The sequence below is a fragment of the Onychomys torridus genome, chromosome 21 (genome assembly GCF_903995425.1).
Source record: "Onychomys torridus chromosome 21, mOncTor1.1, whole genome shotgun sequence".
NCBI lineage: Eukaryota > Metazoa > Chordata > Mammalia > Rodentia > Cricetidae > Onychomys > Onychomys torridus.
Window position 1 is genome coordinate 24,030,691 of NC_050463.1, and position 24,092 is coordinate 24,054,782.

Genomic DNA, 24,092 nt, shown 5'->3' on the forward strand with positions numbered 1-24,092 from the left:
GCTTTATTTATTTATATTTTTTATGTGTTATGGATGTTTAGCCTGCATTGTATATTTATACACATTGTACATGCCTGGTGACTGAGAAGGCCCGAAGAATGCATTGGATCCTCTGGAACTGGAGTTAGACAGTTGTGAGCCTCCATGTGGTTGCTAGGAATTGAGCCCAGGTTCACTGGAACAGCAACCAGTGCTCTTAAACACTGAGCCATCTTTCCATCTTTTTTAAACTGAAAAATTTATTTTTTTATCTGTGATAATTTGTTCAAGATTTTCTAATAATTTATATGACACAAGAAGTTGAAACATTTTCTTGTTAAATAGTGTTGTACAGTTTTTTTGTTTTTTTCCCACGATAGTGTCTCACTATGTAGCTATACTGGATCTCGCTCTGTAGACCAGGCTGGCCTCGAACTCAGAGATCCGCCTGCCTCTGCCTCCTGAGTGCTGGGATTAAAGGTGTGCACCCCCACTTAGCTGTTTTTTGTTTTGTTTTGATTACATTTTCATTTTGTGTGCGTGCCAGTGGAGGTCAGAGGACTTCGTTCTCCTCTTCCACCACGTGGTCCCAGGAATTGAATTCAGGTCATAGGAGGAAAGTTTGTTATATTTGGAGTTAGTGTCTCAGTGACAATCACTCAAAGGCTAAAACCTGGTTAATTATTTGCCAAACAAACTAGGAAATATGGAAGAATAAATAAGAAACAAGGAGCTCTCTTGTAGTAGTATTGAAACTTTTCTTTGCACAGCTTTTGAGGAATAGTGTTATGTTATCAGGTATATTTTACTGAAAGAACTGGGTGGACAAATAGTGTAGCTTATGTAAAGAGAAATGCACCGTTTGGAGTGTTTGGTGTTAAACAGGGGTCATTGAGATGGCAGTCTTGCTTTCGGGGGGGGGGGGGGGGAGAGTTGTCTCAGGGTTGAGTGGGAACATCTGTTCTCAGTTATGTCTGAGTCGGGCGGTGGTGGTGCACACCTTTAATCCCAGCGCTCGGGAGGCAGAGCCAGGTAGATGTCTGTGAGTTTGAGGGCTACAGCGTGAGTTCCAGGAAAGACGAAAAGCTACACAGAGAAACCCTGTCTCAGGGGGTAAAAAAAGATAATGAACTTGGAGATTAGTTTGTTCTGCTTCCTAAGAGAAGTTAAGCAGACAGACTTCAAAGGACAGAGACTCAATAAAAAAAGAAAGTGAATTGGTTTATCAATGTGCAGGTTGCAGCTGTACACCTTCAGAGCAGCAGTTAAGCAGAACAGCTTCATCTGCATTTTGTGATACATCGTGGATGTTCCTAGGTAATGATCTAAAATAAAGAGAAAACAGAAGAAAATAATTGAGCCAGGTGCAGAGTCTCAATTACAGTAAATTTATTGCTTTATCATAGGGTACATTTTATACTAATTGTTACAGTTTTTTGTTTAAAAGACATGGTCTCACTGTGTATTCCCTGCTGGCCCGGAACTCAAGGTGTAAACCAGGATGGTTTTGAAGTCACCATCCTTAAACAGTGGGTTTTAAGCAGTCATAAGTTGATGGCTAACATTTTTGGATATAGTTTCTGAATCAAAGATTTTATATTTTGAAAGATAGGACATGACTTAAAATGTTAATGATATCATTTATATAACATTTTACCATTATAAATGGATTTTTAAAAAAATATGTGAAACAGTTTTCTTTTTTAAAAGCATCTGCTGTTTAGGACTGGCCAGTCTAAATCATGTAGATAATTTAATTCTCTTGACTCATGGTCGTAGTTAAAAACATCACATTTTTATTATTTTATTGTTTTATTAAAACAAAAACATTTTTATTCTGTTGTACTGGTTTTGGCTGTTGCTTAACCTGTATCCCATTAACATTATGAATTTTGTCCAACTCGAGAGCTAAGTGGAAGTTTGAACTGCTTATCTGCTGCAGGTCTTTTTACTTCCCATGGGGAAAGGACTAGTGACTTTAGGGAACTGTTGTGGCATGAACAAATGGTAGTGGCAGGGAGGTAGTATAATGAGTAACGACTTTGCAGTATGATGATCAGAGTCCTTGAGTCCTACAAGAAACAAACAAGCAAGCACAAACTACAGTTTCTTCTTACAATGAGGAACCCAGCTCGAGATTTGGTATTTATTGTATACAAGGAGTACATTGTGTACATTCTGGATTATGCTTCTGTAACCACTAACTCAGGAGCACCCTAAATGTTTAGGGCTTATGTTTTTATTTATTTATTCATTTATTGCACTGGAGGAATTTTTATTGGTGGTTTTTGTTTTTTAACATGTATGTGTGTATGCTTGCATGTGCATCACGTGCTAATTCCCAAGGAGACTGAAAGGTATCAGATCCCTTGGAATGGAAGTTGTAGGCAGTTGTGCAATGCCTTACATGAGTACAGGGAACTGAACCCAGGTCTCCTGGAACAGCAGTAAACTCTCTTGACTGCTGAGGTCTCTCTTTAGTCCCCTGGGTTTATGTTTTTGAATTACAGATCTCCATCTCAGTTGTTACTTTTGGGTTCTTCTTAATTGCTGCTAATGTACTCTCTGTCTACTTGGTTTTTGAGATGGGGTTTCTCTGTGTGGTCCTGGTTGACCTGGAACTCTTAGACCAGGCTGGCCTTGAACTCAGAGATCAGCCTACTTTTGCCTCCTGGGTACTGGGATTAAAGGCGTACGCCACCGCTGCCAAGTTCTCTCTGCCTACCTCAGTTTCTTCACAGTTGTTCCATTCTGTTACACACTCAAAAAGCTTGAAAGTAAAGTTGATGCACAAAACCACAAGGTTTACTTACAACTCTTAAATTTAGCAAGTTGATTCTGAAACAAAGATTTTTAGTTTAAGAAATGTAGTGAGTAGAGAGATTTTCCGTTAGAATTGTAGAACTTTCTGGTGGGTCTTGTGTTTTTTGTTTTTAGTTTTTTTAAAGAAAGTGGGGGGAAAAGGGAGGAGATTTCAAGCCTGAGAGATGACTTGGTGGGTAAAGGCACTTGATATCAAGCCTGGCTTACCTGAGTTTGATTCTTGGAACCTACAATGGTAGAAGGAGAGAACAGACACCTACAAGCTGTCCTTTTACCATGGCACACAACATCCATCTCTCTCTCTCTCTCTCTCTCTCTCTCTCTCTCTCTCTCACACACACACACACACACACACACACACACACACACGAATTCTTAATGGAGGATGATGATAGAGCACCTGTATACGGATGAGGTACTGACTAATGAATCCTAGTATTTATTTTCTGAAATTACAGTATAGCACGGTATATTTGAGGAGACAGCGTTTTGTAGAACTGAAATGGTTTTCCTTTTGTGGAGGAGTTGTTTGAAGCAGGGTCTCATTTTGTAACTTTGGCATCAAACTTACAGAGATCCATTTGGCTCTGCCTCCATAGTACTGGGATTAAAAGCGTGCGCCATCACACTGGCTTGAAAATATTTTTCTTATATTAATTATAGAGGTAGGTTTTTACATTTTATTATATCTTCTCTAAAAGACATTGGCAGTTTATTATTTTTTTAAACAGGTATGATTTATATACAGTAGAATAAATAGTGTTTATATGGTGGGTTTTCTGTTCTGTTCCTTTTTTTTCTCTTCTTAAGGATCTCATAACCTAGGCTTTCCTCTATAGAACTGAGGATGACCTTCAGTTCTGGATCCTCTTGCCTTACCCAAGTACTGGATTGTAGGTGTGTGTCACCGTGCCTAGATGAATTACAGCATCAAACATATGTACATACTGGCTCCCTCAAGTCTAGTCTAGTCTTAAACCTTTTGAAAATATACATTTTCCATATGTAGATATAGCTGTCTGTTGGGTATGGTACATATAAATGCTGATTTGATTTGTTTCCTGTGTTTATATTTAAATATTAATATATTTGAGGTTTTCTTGATGTACATGAAGCAAATTTTGAGAGTTTAATTTGGGGGAATGAGGTTTTAGCTTAGTGGCAGAGTGCTTGCTTAGAATACACAAGGTCTTGGGTTTATATGGTGAAGTGCATCTACTAATTTTTGGAAATGGAAATATGTGTGTGTGTGTGTGTGTGTGTGTGTGCGTGTGTTACTTACTATTATTTTGGTCATTTTTACAGGATCGCATGGTCCATTATTGCCTTTACCAAGTCGTTATAGAATGGGCTCTAGAGATACACCTGAACTTGTTGCTTATCCATTACCACAAGCTTCTTCCTCTTACATGCATGGAGGAAGTCCCTCTGGCTCCGTTGTAATGGTTAGTGGATTACACCAGCTCAAAATGAATTGTTCAAGAGTCTTCAACCTATTCTGCTTGTATGGAAATATCGAAAAGGTAAATTTCATTTTGTTAGTTTATTGGGTGGAGTATCTAGTAGTGATTCAGAAAATGCTACACACTTCTGTCAGGAACATCAAATTTCTTTCAGTAATGGACTCACATAAGCCTAAAACCCATTATGTATGAACTTACAGAAATGATTTTTTTTTTGGGGGGGGGGGGGACAGGTGATCTGTATAGATTGATAAGTAAGCCAGGCAGTGGTGGTACACACCTTTAATCCTAGCACTCAGGAGGCAGAAGCAGGTGGATCTCTGAGTTTGAGTCCAGCCTGGGCTATAGAGTGAGTTCCAGGAAAGGTGCCAAAGCTACAAAGAGAAACCCAGTCTCGAACACACCCCCCACCCCACCCTACCCATCCCACCCCCACCCCCACCCCACCCCCGCCTCAAAAAAAAAATGTTTTAAATGACCAGTATAATGAGCAGGGTCCGAAGCACCAGCAGTTCAGTCACCTACTAGTGTACCAAAGGCATGAAGCCTGTGTAGATAAATGTTATGTTAGCAGTTGTTTGACTCCTGATTTTTCTACTTTATGATGTTGTAAACATGATACATTTCATAAAAATGATACTCTGAATTTAAAATTTGCCATACTAGCAATATGTGTGACATTTGTTCTGTAATCATGAGAAGCAGCAACAGGCCAGACTTTCTTTCTAGTTATCATATGAGTAAGAAACTGATACAGATATTTTATAGTATATTGTCAGCCAAGCTATGATGTTGGGTAGACCAGATACATTTACTTAATGTATCTGTGCATTTCAATTTATAATGTTTTTACTTTAATGGTGAAAGAAAACCTATATTTGGTTTTAGCATTTGACATGTTAAACTATAGAATTTCCAAAAACAGTTATACTCCTGGAGCTAGATATTTATATAAGTGAGTCTCAGAGCTTGACTTGCTTTGGGGGTGGGGGTGGGGGGGTGGGGAGGTTTGTTATATACTTGTTTTTATATTTTTTATTTATGTGTTTGAGTGTTTTACCTGCATGTATGTCTGTGTACCACTTGTTTACCTGGGCCCATGAAAGTCAGAGAGGGTTTTGGATCCCCTGAAAGTGGGAAGGGTGTGAGCCACCATGTGGGTGCTAGAACTAAATTCAGGTCTTTTGCAAGAGTACAAGTGCTTTTAATGGCTGAGCCAGCCTCAAACATCTTACGAGGAACAATGTGTTTTTATTTGAGCTCAGTTAATACTTGGAACTGACCCACTTTGACAGAATGTTCTAATAGTGTAATAATGTTATTTTCCTCTTGTGATTTTAATACTCTTTCCAGTGATAAGAAAGTATAAACATGTGAGTCTATGGTCTGGAAGTGGGAGAATGACCTAAAAACTTGATACTCCTAGTTCTTAGTTCATTAATAAGTCTAAAACCCTGATAAGCAGCTCTTGAGAGTCCCGAGTTATCTCCATTATTTTATTATATTAAGAAGAGGGGAAAAAAGAAAGTATTTTATGTCTTGTCTGAGGGTAGGTAGACAACTAAATTCAAGAAGTTTAATCCATGTCTTTTGTGTTAAGAATTGTCTTATGACGTAGTTTTTGGTATGTTTGAACAATTCTTCTGTTTCATTTCATGTTACCTTGAACTTTTAATCTGTTTTTAAACTTTTTTCTGTTGTATTTTATGTGTGGGGGTGTTTTGCCTGAGTGTGTGTTTGCACCACTTGCCTGTCTGGTCCCAAAGGGTCAGAAGAGGGCTTTAGATCTTCTGGAGCTGGAGTTATAGAAGTTGTGTGCCACCGTGTGGGTGCTGGCAGTTAAACCTGGGTCCTCTGGAAGAGCAGCCAGTGAGTGAGTGCTCTTAACTGCTGAGCTATCTCTTCAGCCCTAAGTTTTTAGTAATGTTAAAGGATGGATTGTGGTACATAAAACTTAAACCATTCTAATCCTTTAAGTTTAAAGATACTCATTTAAACTTTTCCTAATGGTTTAATTTTTTAAGGATTTACAAATGTGTGTGAATGTTTTGTCTGCATGTATGTGTGTGTGACATGTGTGTGCCTGGTGCCTGTGGCAGTCAGAAGAGGGCATTGGATATCAGAACTGGAGTTAGGGATGGTGGATGTGAGCCGCTGTATAGGTGCTAAGAATCAAACCTGGGTCTTTTTCAAGAGCGACAAATGCTCTTAACCACTGAGCTTTCTCCAGTACTTTCTAATTTATTTAATTATTTGGGGGGAGGAGGCTTAGAACCACATTTATACTTTATAAATATGCATATTATATAATTATAATTACTAGATAATTTTAGGATATTACTGAATTAAATCAAAGGATAAAGTATTGCCTACAGCAAAACAACTGATTTCAAGTAAAGCTGAAAATTTCTGGTATTACCAGTTTGTGCAGGTATGGTATATAGTGCTAGGACATCCTTTTAAAACTGAAAGTGCTAGAGGTAATAAATGGCGAACTTACGATTTACACATATTTGCTCTGTTCCCTTGAGGTTAACAGGTAAGAAGGGAAGTGTGTTCAAGTTGTCGTGCTTACTGTGTGGTTTAGTAGTTCTAAGTGGCCAACACTGCACTTCCTGCTACCATGCTGTCTCTAGGCTGTCTTGGGGTCCCCCCCCCCCCGACAGGGTTTCTCTGTAGCTTTGGAGTCTTTCCTGGACTAGCTCTGTAGACCAGGCTGGCCTCGAACTCACAGAGATCCACCTGCCTCTGTCTCCCGAGTGCTGGGATTACAGGCGTGTGCCACCACTGCCCGACCTGTTTTTTTGTTTCTTGTTTTGGTTTTTCAGGACAGAGTTTTTCTGTGTAGCTTTGGTACTTGTCCTGGAATTCACTCTGTAGCCCAGGCTGGCCTGGAACTCACAGAGATCTGCCTGCCTCTGCCTCCTGAGTGTTGGGATTAAAGGCAAGTGCCACCACCAAGTGGCGTGTCTTGTATTATTTATTGCCTTAACATTTCTGAATTGTTTATGGCCATATAAACATGAAGACAGTTAATGTTTACCATTCAATCTGTAGTACCTAGCACAATGCTTATCAAAACATACTAGATACTCAGATATTTGTTGAATATTGATTAGGCTGAGTATCTAGGGATGTAATCATTATTATCTTCATTTCATAGTGACTGTCTGGTGTAGAGGAATTAAGTAGATTACCTCTAGTTCACAGCCTTGGGATAAACCTGTGCTCCATCGGCTGTAGAGTACAATTACGGTCTTCCCCTTTAACTGCACTCAGTTTTGGTAAGAGTTAAGGCTATCCTGTAAAAATGATAGAATAAGGTTAAGATTCTAAGAATTGATCTTGGGGGGACTTTTGTGTTTGCAGGTAAAATTTATGAAGACCATTCCTGGCACAGCCCTTGTAGAAATGGGTGACGAGTATGCTGTAGAAAGAGCTGTCACACATCTTAATAATGTCAAACTCTTTGGGAAAAGACTTAATGTTTGGTAATTACTTGTCATGATTGTTAACAATGTTTTGAAATTCTTGTTAACTTAAAGAGTATCTTGTAGTAACTGAGCATACATCTGAAGGGTAACAAGGTTAGTATTATTAATGCTGACAAGTTGTAGGAGTTATATATTCTACTTATCTAAAGTTGTTTGTATGTGTACACGAATGCAAGTGCCCAAAGAGTCCAGAAGAGGGCATCATATCCCCTGGAGCCGGAAATAAGTGCTGTGAGCCACCCAGCCTTGGTGCTGAGAAGGGGTCATCTGCAATAGCAGTAAGAACTCTATGATGGGGTTGGGGATTTAGCTCAGTGGTAGAGTGCTTGCCTAGCAAACTCAAGGCCCTGGGTTCGATCCTCAGCTCAAAAAAAAAAAAAAAGAAAAAAAAACTCTATGAGCCATTTCTTAATCCAGATCTCTCCTAGTTTTTAGTGTTAGTACCATAAAATGTTAAAACAGATAAGTTCTTAAGTATTCTAACAAGAATGATTGATTACAACCTAAAGTGAACACAAGTTGGTATATTCTGTACTTTTTTTTTCAGCCAACTGTATTTTAAGAAAATATTTGAGAAAAAATTACATCTGTACAGAACATAAACATACTATTCCTTAATGTAACTATATATTTAGCATTTATACTGTGTTAGATATTGGAACTATTCTAGAGGTAATTTACATTATACAGAAGGCAATAAAGTCCAGCATAGTGGCATAGACCTGTAATGCCTTCACTTGGGAGGTGGAGGCAGGAGGCCAGCCTGGAGTTTTTGAGACCGTCTCAAAAAAAATACAAAAGGGTAAATAATACAGAAGCTTCTGCATGTGTTATATGTAAATACTGTAGTATTTGATAGACTTAAGCATCTTTCTTGTTTTTTCTCTTGGGGGGGTGAGGGAATGGGGGGTGGGGTTCCTGGACCAATCCCCTTGGATACCAATGGATACTTTTGTACTGTACTTAAATAACTGTATACCTTTTTATTCATAAAAGTATTTTGTGACTACCTGCTGCTACTTATCTAACAAAATATATTTTTCTTTTCTAATCTTCAGTGTATCTAAACAACATTCAGTTGTTCCAAGTCAAATATTTGAGCTGGAGGATGGTACAAGTAGCTACAAAGATTTTGCAATGAGTAAAAATAATCGCTTTACAAGTGCTGGCCAAGCATCTAAGAATATAATCCAGCCACCCTCCTGTGTGCTGCATTATTATAATGTTCCACTGTGTGTCACAGAAGAGACCTTCACAAAGGTAAGCACTGAAGAAAATGTATAGAATGTTGCTCTTTGTGTTTTAAGTTTCTGTGATATTTCATAGTTCAATCTCATTTTAAAACTTTTCTAAAATCCTGCCTTTTTTGTTGTCAGGCTAGAGGTCAGTGGTGGTGGGTGTTTTCCTCTGTTGATTTTCACCTTTTTTATATTAATGAAATTTGCTTTTAAAATGTAATCCCAGCACTGGGGAGGATCTCTGTGAGTTCGAGGCCAGCCTGGTCTACAAAGGGAGATCCAGGACAGGAACCAAAAACTATACAGAGAAAAGACCAAAACAAAAAACAATCCATCCCCCCCCCCCCCAATTAAACTTGGTTTTAAAATTCATGAACAATTCATAAATTTGTCATCTTTGGGGAAGGTCCATGTTCATATTCTTTTTTTGTTTTGTTTCGTTTTGTTTTTCAAGACAGGGTTTCTCTGTTGCTTTGCACCTATCCTGGAAGTCACTCTGTAGCCCAGGCTGGCCTCAAACTCACAGAGATCTGCCTGTCTCTGCCTCCCGAGTGCAGAGATTATAGGCGTGTGCCACCACCGCCTGTGTCATATTCTTTTTATCCAACTTCAGTATATGCATTGCCAAAGTGAGCATTACATACACTCTCTGCTTTTAAGACAGGGTCTCTTACTGAACCTAGACCCTGCCAGTTGGCTGGACTGGTGAACTAAAAGCTTCAAGTATCTTCTTGTCTCAGAGCGTGGGTATAGTTCTAGCACTTGGAAGGCTGAGGCAGGGGAATTGCCATGAGTTCAAGGCTGTCTTGGGTTACATAGTTAGGAGTCTGGCTCAAAAAAACAACAACAAAAATAAAAATAAAAAGCAACAGAAAAGTTACTTTACTATAAGTTTGACCTATAATAACATTTTGTATTCCCTTCCCTATAACTTGTTTAACTAAAGGAGCATTTCAGGAACAATGTGCTTTCTGGAGTGGTCCTTCCTTTCTTCAGTATTTAGTTACTCTTCATAAAGTCTTAGAAAATGTATTATAGCTTTAAAAACTGTTATTGTATATGAAATGATTTTCATAGTTTAGAATTTCACTTTTTTTAGTTTTTTCTTTTAGAACTTGATAGTAGCCTGAATGTACATGAATTCATGTAATAGTAAAGGCTTAACCGCTCCTCTAAAGCAAGGGTTTCAAAAGAGACTTCTGTGCAGCTCGATTTCTGATGCGGTTTCCCGTTCTTTCCCTGGCAGTTGTGTAACGACCACGAAGTCCTTCCATTCATCAAATACAAAGTGTTCGATGCGAAAGGTGAGTGAGTGAGTGAGCGTCTCCGGAAAAGACTTTGTAGGAAGCTTGCTGACAAGAAAGAAGTAACGGCTGGATGTGCCTCTGTTCTGTTTCAGCTTCTGCTAAAACCCTCTCTGGGCTATTGGAGTGGAAATGCAAGACTGACGCCGTGGAAGCTCTCACTGCACTCAACCACTACCAGATCCGAGTCCCAAGTAAGCCGCTCAGTGGGCAGTGCCGTCAGCTGTGGACAGGGTTCAGTTCTGACTGCCAGAGGGCTGGGGAGAGAAGGGTGCTCAGGAAGAGAGGAACCTACGCTGCAGGGGCTTGTGGGCCTTGAGGCAGTTTATCTCCAAAGGGTCGCTCAGAATAAAGCCACAGGGTGGCGGGTTCTGAAATTCTCCCAACTACTTTAAAGAACTCATGGAGTTGTGTGGGCTTACTAAAGACATTTTAATGTGGACTGGGCGAGGGTGAAAGAAGAGAGAAACGCTGAGGGAAAGCAAGATAACAAGGTAAGGACAGAGACCTCTCTAGGGGAGTATTCCAGTAGTGTGTGATTGCACGGACTGATTTTGATCTTAATAGGGACCTTTGTGGGTTTGGATGCTGGGAATTGTCAAGTTGTGTGTTTTTAAATTTTTATTTATAACACAGAAAAATGGGCATAGAATCCCACAATACAATCCCTGTATGTCTGCTGCTGTATGCAAATTACCATAAGCCAAAGCAGATTAAAATAGTAAACATTTGCTGGACTGTGATGGCATGCCTTAATCCCAGTTTGAGGCCAGTCCAGTCTACAGAGTACCAGGTCAGCCAGGGCTATACAGAGAAATCCTGTCTCAAACAAAAACAAAGACATTTGTTAACTTTCTCAAGGTCAGCAATTTGGGTGCAGTTAAGCTGAATCATTGTCTCATAAAGTTGTAGTCAAAATTGTGGTTTTACTATCATCTCAAAGTTTGATTGCCTGAAAAACTCACTTCTAAGCTTACTTATTCATTACAAGCCCGTTGAAGCCATGTGGGTTTTTTATATGGTAGCTGGCCTCCCTTCAGAAAGAGTGATTCCATATTGATTGAGAACATCACTGTTTTCATAATTTAATATTGGAGTGGTCTAATTGCTTATTAACTCTGTTATACACATGCCATGGTGCAGTTCAGTCATCTTCCTTTGCGTCTGGAATGCTGGGATTAAAAGTATGTGCCATATGTGGCACCAAAATACTTTTTTTTTTAGCAGATTTGGAGTTAATCCCAGCACTGAGGCGTTTGAGGCCAATCTCTTCACTAATGAGCCCTCTGATTATTTCTGTTTATCTTTACTGCAATAAACATGTTAACAACTGGCTTTTTTGTTTTGATTTTGTTTCTTTGAGACGGGGTTTCTCTGTGAAACCGTCCTGGAACTCACTCTGTAGACCAAGCTGGCCTTGAATTCAACAGAGATCCACAGGCCTCTGCCTCCCAAGTGCTGGGATTAAAGGCTCGTGCCACTACCACCTGGCTAATAGCTGGCATTTTTTAATTTTTCAGCATATTTTTATTAATTATTTGGAAATTTCATGTCATGTACCCAGATCACACTCATTCCCCTCAGCCTTGAGATCCCCCCCCCCCAAAAAAAAAAACCAGAAAATGAAAATATAGAAGTCCAATTTGGCCGGGCAGTGGTGGTACATGCCTTTAATCCCAGCACTCAGGAGGCAGAGGCAGGCGGATCTCTGAGTTCGAGGCCAGCTTGGACTACCAAGTGAGTTCCAGGAAAAAGGTGCAAAGCTACAGAGAAACCCTGTCTTGGAAAAAAAAAAGTAGTCCAATTTGTGTTGCCCATATACTCACTGGAGCATGGTCAACCAGCCCCTTAAAAAAAAGTCCTTCCCCACCTGTCCTCCTGCTGGAAGCCCATAAAAATGTGTATTTATAGGTCAGTTCCTTTACTACAAGACATTGAGGTGTATATTTTGGCAGAATGATTGTCCTTTAGGAAGGTTGTTGTGGTTACATAACCACCTGTGTTGCTCCAGCATTAGAATATTGAGTCACACCTTCAGGTTTTACCGGTATGATAGCTACAAATGGTATTCCATTGTTTTAATTTGTCTCCAGAAAGGTAAATTTCTTTGTTTTCTGTGTTTTGTGGTTTTTTTTCATATGTCATGAAGAACTAAGTTTTGACGTTTTATGTTGTATAATTTACTTTGATCCTGGCTCTCAAGGGTATACAATTTCATCTTTAGCTTTTAGGAGGATCAAGAATGTGAGGCCAGGCTAGGCTATATATATATATAACCCTATTTCAAAAATTAAATAATAAAGAAATGCATGACAAAAATGAGTATTATTTAGTGTGGTTATAGGGGGCAGAGGTAAGGAAACAAGATAACACCCTGCAGTTCCAGGGACTGCCTGGGCACCAAATTGCATGACCTCATTCCAGTTATTAAAAGGAAGGAGTAAAATTTTAAGAATCATTTGAAGGTTTTATGTGTGGAAACATACTTTAAATATTGTAACACCCATGTTTTTGTGAAGGGCCCGGCAGAAAAATAATACTTCTAGCACTCAGGAGGTAGAGTCAGGTGGATCTCTTGTTTGAGGTCAGCCGGGTCTATGGAGCAAGTCCCAGAACAGCTAGGACTTTTATAGAGAGAAACCTTGTCTCTAAAAGCAAAAACAAAAAGATTAAGGTACTGTACCATTGGCAATATGCTCTATGTAGGTGAACTCTGCTGTGACGACTGTTTAACCCTGATATTATTAATCTTTAGTGATGAATTAATTCACTTGAGAAATTATATGTTCTTACGCTTAGAAAAATAGGAATGTAATAAGACTGTTTTCTAGAGCTTACTATCTATTAGGTCAGGTGGTTAATTTTTACCTTTTTGGAACTGGAGAGATGGCATCCACATTAGCTCACTGGAACTCCAGTGCAGGGGTCGGGCACCAGAGATGCACATGGTATATTTACAGATGAAACACTCATACACATAAACAAAGTATTACAAATTGCCTTCTTTGTGTTCCTGTTTCCAGTACTATACCTATAGAATAATTTACTTATTCAGTCTGATCTCAACATTTTGATGGAATACTAACTTCCCTTTTTTCAATTTTACAGATGGTTCCAACCCCTATACATTGAAGCTTTGCTTTTCTACATCATCTCATTTATAAGAAGAGAAGAGCATGTTAGATTTACGTTCATCTTTATTACAGTTTTAAAGCTATACTTCATTTAAAATATTCTAAAATGGTTGATCTAATGTTGCCTTGCTTACTATAAGATCCTGTTCTGTAATAAACATATTTTTGCCTCAAGTAAATTTGTTGTTAAATTAAGTATTGTTTTCACCTTAAGATAGAATACCATAACGTAGACTGTCTACAGCTTCATTGTAGATTTTTACAAACGTATGATTTCTAACATTATTACAAATTTTGTTCCGTGGTAAAATATATTTGCATTCTTAGTGCTAATTTTTTGCAAATGTTTTCCCATTGTGTTTGAGATTAATGCAGGTGAAAGTATTGCATTTTAATACAGAATTCTTACAATAGAAGATTGAATGTTATAGTTACTCATTAAACATAATTTGTATTTATTATTTTAAACAAATTTGAGAATGATATTGCATTGGTTGACTTTCCAGAAGTACAGGTTTAGCTGATTTCAATTTCTAAAAGGCTTCATAGACATGAGCACACTTGTATGGTATGCACTCAATCTCACATTGGTGTGTTTCTTTTCAAAAGTCATCATCCATTTGTATTGACATGTCTCTGTTCTAATTCCATTTTGGAGGTTTTATAAAGTTAAAATAATAAGTTAATGTGTTCATCTTCATTATTTTGCATGTGACCCAATCTTAAAAGTACATGTAGTATTTGACATTGATATTTTAATACTATAGAAGTTAAATTAATAATAATTCCTCTTCTATATAATAATCTGGGTTCCATAGATGGGTGTCAGAGAACTTGTTAGCCCTCCCAAAATTGTGTGTAGAATTTGGGATATTTGCATTTTTATTTCTTAATCTTCGATCCATCATAATATATGTATTTTTCTATATGGTGTAAGATTTAAGAATTTTATTTTTGATCAAACAGCTATTTGTCTCAACACCATTTATTAAACATTCTCCCTCTGGATTGGTTTCTTTCTCTTTTAAAGTAATCTATACTAAGGCTGTTATAATTATACCCAATGGCACCATAAATAATTTATTTGTTTATTTATTTTGAGTTTTTGAGACAGGTTTTCTCTGTGTAACAGCACTGGCTGTCCTGGAACTCTAATTCTGGTCTCAGTTCACAGAGATCCACCTGCCTCTGCTTCCCAAGTGCTGGGATTAAAGGCGTGCACCACTACAGCCCGACCATAAGCAGAAAAATTTAACTTGCTATCAGCCTCAATTTTAAGAGGTAATTTGTAGATGTATGTAATGACTTTTTCTTCCTTTGAAAACTTACTGTGTGTTTTCAGTGTTAGAGATTTGTGTGTGTGTGTGTGTGTGTGCTAAGATTTCAGGAAATAAACATGGCTAAAGGCAGAGTTTGATTTAGAGTTTTGTGAGGTGGAATTGACTGATCTCTTGTCATTAATGATTTCTTCCCACGAAATGACAAGTAGATTCTTCCTGGGTGAGCTAGTATCTGACAGATGCTTGGCTGTGTAACGCCATGTACTGTTCCTGTCACTGATGCGCTTGAGCATCCTTGCCCTGCCGTCTGAATGGAGTTCTGTGAATGCTGCCTTTCCTAGCCTTCAGCCATTCTTTCCCATCTCAGCCTCCTCAGAGAGGACTCACAAGAGAGCACTTTAGATTTACTAAAATATAAGGTAGGTAGAAGGGTGGGTGGGTGGACAGGTAGATACTGACTTTATTACATCTATTTTTAAATGATTTTGAATATTGGATTTACATCTCTTCAAATCGCATTACATATTTATAATCTGCCAAATAGGGGTACAGTTGCCTTTTAAAACCTCTCTAGCTCCTACTGTGTGAGAACCCTGTCTCCATACAGATCCTGCTCCAAATAATAGTCTCAGGATGAATAGAACCTTTTTTTTTTTTTTTTTTTCCCAGAGCTGAGGACCGAACCCAGGGCTTGCTAGGAAAATGCCCTACCACTGAGCTAAATCCCCAACCCCAGAATCTGTTTTATGTATTCAAGGAAAGCAGAGCTGGCTTGGGAATGTTTTGCCTTTGTGTGTGAATGGTACATAAATTGTAAAGCCAGACAGTAAGATCATCCGGAAACCATCCTGGAATGTTCTCTCTACCAGCTATGACACCTTGAATGGAGCAGTAGTCCAGATGTGTGTGATACCCCACAATGCTTCCCCAGTGAAGAACCTTGGTTGTGGGGGAGTAAGCAAGAAGCCATGTGGAGGAAAACATGACTTGTGTTAAAACCAGCCATTAACTCCATTGGATTATGGCCAACTCATTTCTAGGTCTAATTTCCTGTTGATATACAGAGTTTAGTTTGATTGGTTCAAGAATTCAGTTCTGTTTTTTGTTTTTCTTTATTGGTTTTTTAGACAGGGTCTCACTATATAGTTCTGGCTGTCCTGGAACTTACTGTGTAGTTCAGGCTGGCTTGGAACTCAGATTTGCCTGCCTTCCAAATGCTGGGATTAAAGGAGTGTGCTACCACCACTCAGCTCTGTTTTGTTTTTGTGAGCAATTTTTACTACTTTTGACTTGTGTGCCATGGTGTGCAAGTGTTTCAGAGAACTACTTTTGAGAGTCCATTTTCTCTTTCCCAAGGATTAAATGCATATCGTCAGGCTTGGCAGTGGGGTACCTGCATCTTGCCCGCTCTTACAGTTAACCCAGGGCCTCATGCATCCTTGGCATTTCCACTACTGCCCAGGTACACTCAACTATTATTTTGTGGCTCTGCAATTACACATACGGAAAGGTCTTGAAATGATGTGGATAAAATAGGTAAGGTTCTCATGTGTTTTGTTTGCTGAGTTAATTAGATTGTTTTATTTTTGTAAAGTCATTTTAGTGAATAACAAGATCAGACCGCTTGCTGGTACCCCATAGCATAAGAAATCCTTCAGAGGATCCTTAAAGCTAGTGTGATTCAGAGGAGCAGCTTGGACCGGACAAGTTTTATCCAAGTGTATGGGGAGCTAGCTGAGGTGGTGGCTGAGCAGTGGTTCTGTCCTTTTATTCAGGCTATGGATATGGGTAGATGGGGTCAGGACCTGGAGGGACTGCAGCAAAGGGAGAGGGGATGATGGTGGGCATTGCCTTTGCTTGTCTGGAAGCCGAGTTCATTGAGGACTAGCCTTTCTGAGCATGAAGTCAGCGTTGGCCACACCTGGTAGCACAGGCCTGTACTGTAGATGAATTTCTAAACGGTCTTAAGAAAACACAGAGCCAGATACAGGGATGAAAACCTGAGAGAAGTCAGAGGAATAGGAACAGCCACATGCTAACCTCACCTCATTAACTCCGCAGCTTCCAAAAGGCAAGATACTACCCACGCCTATATACTTGCTGTTCTGCCATCTGATTTGCTCTTTTGTCCAGCTACATCACTTCTTGCCCAGCTCTGTCACTTTCTGTCTGTACAGACATCCATGGTTAACTAGTGTTGGCTGTTACCCGTGTTACCAGCCTTGAACTCACATAGATCTAGACAGATCCCTGCCTCCTAAGTAATAGGATTAAAGGCATGTGCTACTATTGTATGACTTCTATATAGTGGCTGGCTTTTTCCTCTAATCTCCAGGCAAATTTTATTGGGAGGCACAGTATGTTGGGGGACACAATACATCACCACAGTGTATTCCAGCTATTTAGGAGGCTGAAACAAGACAGTGAGTTCAAGGCCAGCCTGGTCAACTTAATGACACCATGTCTCAGAATTTAAAAACATGGAAGGGTACCTGGAGCAGGGCTGGGGGCAGAACACATGCCCAATGTAGATGGACACTAGATTGAATTCCTAGCACCCCCACTTAGAAGCTAGAGGTCTACCAGTGTCTAACTCGGGCTGGTGGTGGCAATCACAGGAATGTATTGGGATGCACTTGATCCCCAAGTCATCTGCTTTGAGGAAAATCTAAGCTGAAGATTGGTGGCCCCAATGAAATCTCATAGGCATTGGCCATAAGTGGTAAGTGGGGTTGGTCCAGAGCCAGAGGGAGCATTAAAACATCAAACTCAATATAAAAAACCAGAACGTTGACTTACATAAGAGAGATGGTACTGAAGGAAGTAATCTGGAATAGAATAATACAGCAATCTAAACCAAAAATTCAACTGTACGTGTGTATGTCTCGCCAACCTTCAAAGTTTCTTGGAAGAACATTCCCGTTAGCAGACAGGTGATGGGACATATTATAGGAAGGTTCATTTTTCCTTTTATAGGGGGTGGTGGTGGTTTGAGACAAGGTTTCTCTGTAACAGCCTTGGCTGTCCTGGAACTTGATTTTGTAGCCCAGACTGGCCTCAAACTCACAGAGATCTGCCTGCCTCCGTCTCTGCCTCTGGAGTGCTGGGGTTAAAGGTGTGCGCCACCACATCTGCTACATACTTTCAATGGATAGAAACCTCAAGCTAGTAGCTGAAGGTAGGACAAATGGATGGTGCTGAGACTTGAACCTGGCAGTTTGGTTTCTGATATGCTCTCAGTTACCTCTCTAAATGACTTTTAAGTGAATAATGTGAAAATGTTTTATTGGATTTTTCCAGTTACAAAAGTAAGACATGTTTACTCCAAATGGTGAAGTTGGTAAGTGGGTTTTGCTCAGGTAGAACACTGGCCTATCATACATATGAGGCTCTCCCAATAAATAAACATGAACATAAAACAGAAACAGGAGGCCAGACGGTGCAGTCAAAACAAAAAGCTATAAACAAGCTGGGCCTCTTACTCCCTGCTGTTTGGGAGGCTGAGGCAGGAGACTGGAAAATTCAGTGTAAGTTCAGAGTAATCCTGAGAAATTCAGCAAACTGTCTAAAGGCAGGAGACAGGGAATCCAGGCAGTTAGGGATTGGCCCCAGCAAGGCCCCGCCCCGTGTGTCTATTGAGTGACCTGGTTGTCTGAATTGCTGATGCTTCACAGACAAAACCGGTCTGCTTGATGACCTTTAGATACTATATCAGTTGATGGCAGAGGTCTGGCCCTGGGGAAAGTCATCCGTCTGTGTACCTGAACTGTTTTCCTTGCTGCAGCCATAAAAGAGCACATAGCCCTTGCTGCTTGGATGATACTCTGTATTGGAATCTTCTCCCTTCGAGTTAATTTTTTCCTAAAAATATGCTGGTCGAACCTTCTGCCTCTTGAGTCTGAGTGCCTCATTCCTTGTTGTCAGCGGGACAAAATCCTGGGGTCACAGACAATTATTACAATTAAGTTAGAGAAAAAAAGAACTGGGGGGGGGGCAGGTGTCCCGGTGGTAGAGCACTTAGCATGTACAGCAGGGTCCTGGATTCAATCCCTAGCATGGCAGAAAAAGCACAAGCACAAGGAAAGTTCTGTTTCTTCACTACAATTGTTGCGGTAGAGCAGCATCCCATTGCCAGATGGGCCAGTGACTGATTCAGCCAACCTCATGTTGATGGGTTTTTGCACATGGCATTTCAAACATCCGTTATAGGCTCTTGCTAGTCCTTGATCTGAAGTTTCTGTCCAAATACCACATTTCAAAGTCTGAGGATTGTCAAACGTTCTTTCCTGTCCAATGTTAGCCTTAGACAGTGGGAATTGCTTGGCGGCATAATTATTGCTACCCAGTAAAGGAAAATATTCCCTTCTCAAGATCCCTTCTGCTTCCTTCAGTGCTTTGAAGCTGTTGGATGCTGTTATCTTACTCTGAGAGAGCAAAACAACTGGTAGTTCCATCCCTAGTTCCAGAATTGTCTTTATAAAATGTGTGTGCATGAGTATTTGCAGAGGCTAGAAGAGGGTTTTGGATGCCCTGGAGCTGGAGATACAGGCAGTCCTGATCTGCTTGATGTGGGTACTGAAAATTGAATTTGGGTCCTTTGTAAGAACAGCAAGTGCTATCTCTAATTCCCCCTCTTCTTCCCTCCCTCTCTCCCTTTCCTCCTTTTTACTTTCCGTCTTTTGACATGTTTCGAAGTGTCAGTATGTATCATTTCATACATGATCCAAAGAAAGACTGTCCTGTAGCTGGAATTTTTCTGGTCCTGCCTGGCCCAGGGTCAGGGCAAATCTCTCTAACCCGCCCGTCCCACAGTTGCTCAAACCCAACCGAGTAAACACACAGAGACTTATATTGCAAACTGTATGGCTATGGCAGGCTTCTTGTTATCTACTGCTATCTTAAATTAACCCATTTCTATTAATCTATACTTTGCCACATGGCTTGTGGTTTACCGGTATATTACATCTTCCTTGTCATGGTGGAGGCTGGCAGTGTCTCTCCTCCACCTTCCACTTCCCAGCACCTCCACCTTCCACTTCCCAGCATTCTCTTCTCTGCTTGTCCCACCTATATTTCCTGCCTGACTACTGGCCAATCAGTGTTTTATTTATTAACCAATCAGAGCAGCACATTTGGCATACAGAACATCCCACAGCACTGTCCTGAAACTGGACTTCACTGACACACGGGGCTCAAGCAGCTCTATTGAGCAAGCTCACTTCTTGCAATTTAACTCAGAAGTGGGAGGAAATTAGACTTCAGTGTCCCTCCCTTGTCAGAGCCAAGCTCTTCTTAAGACCTACCAAAGGCAATGCATTTAGACAATTTCACATAAATGGCAAAAGCAGGCTTTTCTGTTACATATCTCCAGGTTTTTATGGCCTTTGGGTACTGCAAACCTGCGGCGCGGCCATGCCTGGTGGATGTCTTTACCTTACATAACCATTAGTCAGCAGCCTGGATTCCATGCCAAGGCAAACAGCAGTGCCAAGAACTGTAGGAACACAAGGAAAGAGGAGCTCTGCACAGCAGCTGGATGGAGAGAAAACTGCAAGCTGGGACAAAAGCAGAGCTCCGAGGAAAACGAGCCTTAAACCGGCCCAACCAAAAGTTCTCTCAGGGAGCTGAGAAGCAAATAGCAACAACCGGTTACTCAGTTCAGCGTCTTTGAGAAGACTTGATCCTCCTCAAAGAAAAATGCCGTTGCTTACATGCTGTGCTCCTAACCTCTTCCAATGCCCCAAGTGCTGTGTTGCGCAGAGGAGCGCACCCTGGCCTGGTCCCAGCTCCAGCTACTCTGCCCCATAGCCATGCACTTTGGCTACATTATTGACTTGCTCTGATCGTCTTTAAAATGAAATGGTTGGAGGTGGTGAGATGACTCAATTGCCATGCCTGCTAACCTGAGTTTGGTCTCCAGATGCAGGGATCCCCACGGTGGAAGAGTATCAGCTCCCATGTGTCACCTTCTCACATCCACAAGCACTGCGTGTGCTCCTGCCCCAGACAAAATAAATACATGTAATTAAATTTTTAAGCAAGCATATTGGGTTAGTCAGCCTTGCTTTGAAACTGAATTATGTGGCACAGGTAGAATTTAAATGACTTTGGTAGTGTACAAGGATATATGGGGGAAGAAGATCCATTATTGGGAAGGAGATTGACATATGACAAAGAACTGGGCCATATGGGATTAAGAAAATTTAAGAAATTATCTCCTGCTCAGTGAATATGTCAAATACAAGCCTCTCATTCCAAGAACTATCTTCCCTTTAGCAAATGAGAAAGCAGTATAAACACTCCCAAAGTTAAAAGAATATTCATGTGTCAAATATGTGGTATGAGTAGGCAGTAAAGTGCTGGGTTCTAGGAAGGAAATTTGTATTAAAGATAAATTCTGGTTGGGTGGTGGTGGCTTATGCCTTTTAATCCCAGCACTCAGGAAGCAGAGGTAGGAGGATCTCTGAGTTAGAGGCCAGCCTGGTCTACAGAGTGAGTTCCAGGACAGCCAGGGCTGTACTGCCTCAAAAAAATAAAAAATTAAAAAAAAAAAAAAAAAAAAAGAAAAAGAAAAAGACATTGTGGTTTGGAAATGGAGGCCCTGTGCTAGAGATCTCCAACACCGATCCCCCTGCCTCTACCTACTGAGCACTGGCATTATAGGTGTGTACCACTGTTCTAGCTGTGAATTGTTAATGTGTATTGGGGACCTACCCTTTCTGAGGCTGAGCACTGAGGGACTTGAAGATCAGCAGACCGACCTCTGTCTTCAACAAGTAGGAGGCTGTTGAAAGCATCAGCAGCCCCATCGCAAGGACACTTGACATGTGAACAAGGGGCACTTGCACCTTCCTGGAAGGACCAACGTTTCCAAAGGGAAAATGGACTTTGAGGAGTGCTTGATCTGAATCTCAGCTCACTGGCCAGTGACCATAGACACAATGCTCACATCCTTGGTCCTCTCCTGGAAGTCTTTGAGGGTCCTGGACCTTTGTGTCTTGGTCTGTTTGCTCATGGCTCAGTAGAAGTTGTCACCGACCCTGTAGTTCTCACTGGCAGGGTGTAGAGACCGTAGGGATTGGAGGCTTGTTGTTGGAATCCTCATTCATGCCCTGGGAAGAATGATCAGAAAACAGGACCACTAGAGAGAAGAGGACACCTGAGCAAGAGAACTCATGTTGCTGAAAGGGATTGGAGGAAACAGGGATTGGCATGGTAGGCCCAGACTCTGAAGTCACATGATCACACTGTTTCCTGTTTGGAGAGGAAGCAGAAGACAGGTGCCTGACTATAAGTATAATAAGAGAGCCGACGACACCTAGATTTCTATACCAGTGAGAGAATCCACCTAGTAACCTAAAAGTTAGAGTGAAATGTGGTTGGGTGTATTTCTGGACCCCTGCATTTTCGTTTTTTCTGTCCTCTTTTGTAAATTGGGTAAAATGTAAATTCCTGGAGTTGGGAGGATTAAGCATAGAACGTCATTTTTGTGAACATGTATTACTCACAGAAATATAAGTATTTGGTGCTATTATTATACTAGAAAAGAGGCACCTTGCCAATATCAAGACTCTGGCCCCCCTCCCATCCCATTAGCACTGTCCATCCATCGGGAAGCAAGTCATGCATGGCAGGTGTGCCCATTTTACAAACAGGGTTGGATGGAAAATGAACCTTATTTGTCTATTGTCCATTTTTCTCTTTTTCAATGGGCGCTTACTATTAGGCAGGTGCATGTGTTCCAGAATTTCCTTGAAGAAAAATAATTCCATGTGAAAATAACATCGCACCTGAGTACGAACGCTTTAGGCAGACAATGGGTTATCCCTGTAATACCGAATGCGTATCCTAAAACCTTCCTGTGTCTAGACGAATGGATCCACATCCTGCCCTGAGCAAAGGAATTTAACTAATAGACATTCCCTCTGCTGCATTCAGTAATTCAGTCTAGGCTGTCCCTATGGATAAAAGAATGTCCCTTGATTGCCACTGGGAGGAAGCCAGCCACCCAACATCACATCACACTTTCCTTAGAACACAGCCCTCAAGATGAGGAAATACTTTTCCAGCTACAGAAATCATTGCTCCAAGTTCCCATAACTGGTTTGGTGTTCAGGTACAATCTGGGGAGTCAGATGCCGCTGTGGGGAGGGTTTTCAATGTCATGGGAAACCTCCAGAATGGACAGATTGTGCACATAGGCCATGTGAAATACACACCGAGCTTAAAAATACTGTACATTAGGAAAGTATTCATGAGTGCAAATCTGCAAGCTCAGGGATTTGCTTTAAAGTAACCCAGCTGATGGGTGGAGGGGAGCCTGGGGTTCAGCTGAGATGGAGTTGGCCAGTTGTTGATTGTAGTTGGAGAGTTTCTCTCCAGGTTCCACCAAGCCCCCGTGGTCCCACAACCCACGTATAAAATAATCATACAGACACTTTTATATTTAGCCCATTTCTGTTAGTCTATACTTTGCCACATGGCTTGTGGCTTACTGGTGTCTTTACATTTTGCTTCTCATGGCAGCGGCTGGCAGTGTCTCCTCCCAGCCTTCCTGTTCCCAGCCTTCTCCTCTTCCTTGTCCTGCCTACCCTATCCTTCCTGCCTGGCTACTGGCCAATCAGCACTTTATTTATACAGAATGATATCCACAGCAGTTGATATTTAGTAACTCTGAGTGAAGGAGTAGGGGGACTCACTATATAATTTCCTCAACTTTTGTAAATGTCTAAAATTTCCACATAAAAATTAACCCTCCAAATCCCAACAGACTGCCTTTCTTGCGTAGGAGTGAAATATGTTTTCTTTCTCTCTCTCTCTCTTCCTTCCTTCCTTCCTTCCTTCCTTCCTTCCTTCCTTCCTTCCCTCCCTCCCTCCCTCCCTCCCTCCCTCCCTCCTTTCTCTCTCTCTCTCTCTCTCTCTCTCTCTCTCTCTCTCTTTTGACACAGCGTTTTTCTGTGTAGCCCCGGCTGTCCTGGAACTCACTCTGTAGCCCAGGCTGGCCTTAACTCAGAGATCCGCCTGCCTCTGCCTCCCGAGTGCTGGGATTAAAGGTGTGCCCTGCCACCATGCCCGGCTATAACATGTTCTTTCTAAGAGATTCCCTTTCACTCCTGGCACCACCTACGCCCTTGTGTACTCAGGGAGGCCAGAAGAGGGTGTAAGATTCTCTGGAGCTGGAGGTACCTGGTGAGGAGCTGGGATCCCAGCTCAGGTCCCCTGGAATAGCTTGCTCATGACCACTGAGCAATCTCCCCAGTCCCTTCCCATATGCTCTTAAAATGTGGTAATTCATGGTTGGAACTGGAGAGATGGCTCATCAGCCAAGAGCACTTGGTCTTGCAGAGGACCTGAGTTTGGTTCTCAAGGCCCACATG

At 41.0% G+C, this 24,092-nt stretch overlaps 1 protein-coding gene and 1 long non-coding RNA gene across 2 annotated transcripts in view; one reads left to right on the forward strand and one right to left on the reverse strand.

Annotated features, from left to right (window-relative positions):
- The window catches only part of Hnrnpll (heterogeneous nuclear ribonucleoprotein L like), a 35,593-nt gene extending 21,150 nt beyond the window's left edge, over window positions 1-14,443 (forward strand). Inside the window, exons 8-13 of the mRNA XM_036170636.1 lie at window positions 4,108-4,325; window positions 7,635-7,756; window positions 8,818-9,019; window positions 10,244-10,301; window positions 10,397-10,495; window positions 13,410-14,443. Coding sequence (XP_036026529.1) covers window positions 4,108-4,325; window positions 7,635-7,756; window positions 8,818-9,019; window positions 10,244-10,301; window positions 10,397-10,495; window positions 13,410-13,465 — 755 coding nt within the window. The 3' untranslated portion in view covers window positions 13,466-14,443. The remainder of the gene's footprint in view (window positions 1-4,107; window positions 4,326-7,634; window positions 7,757-8,817; window positions 9,020-10,243; window positions 10,302-10,396; window positions 10,496-13,409) is intronic.
- LOC118571574 lies at window positions 1,074-21,825 on the reverse strand. The gene is made up of 3 exons (XR_004943372.1): window positions 21,430-21,825; window positions 20,619-20,712; window positions 1,074-1,304 (listed from the first exon to the last, which is right to left on the reverse strand). It is a non-coding gene; the product is annotated as an uncharacterized LOC118571574 (long non-coding RNA).
- Window positions 21,826-24,092: the final 2,267 nt, after the last annotated feature.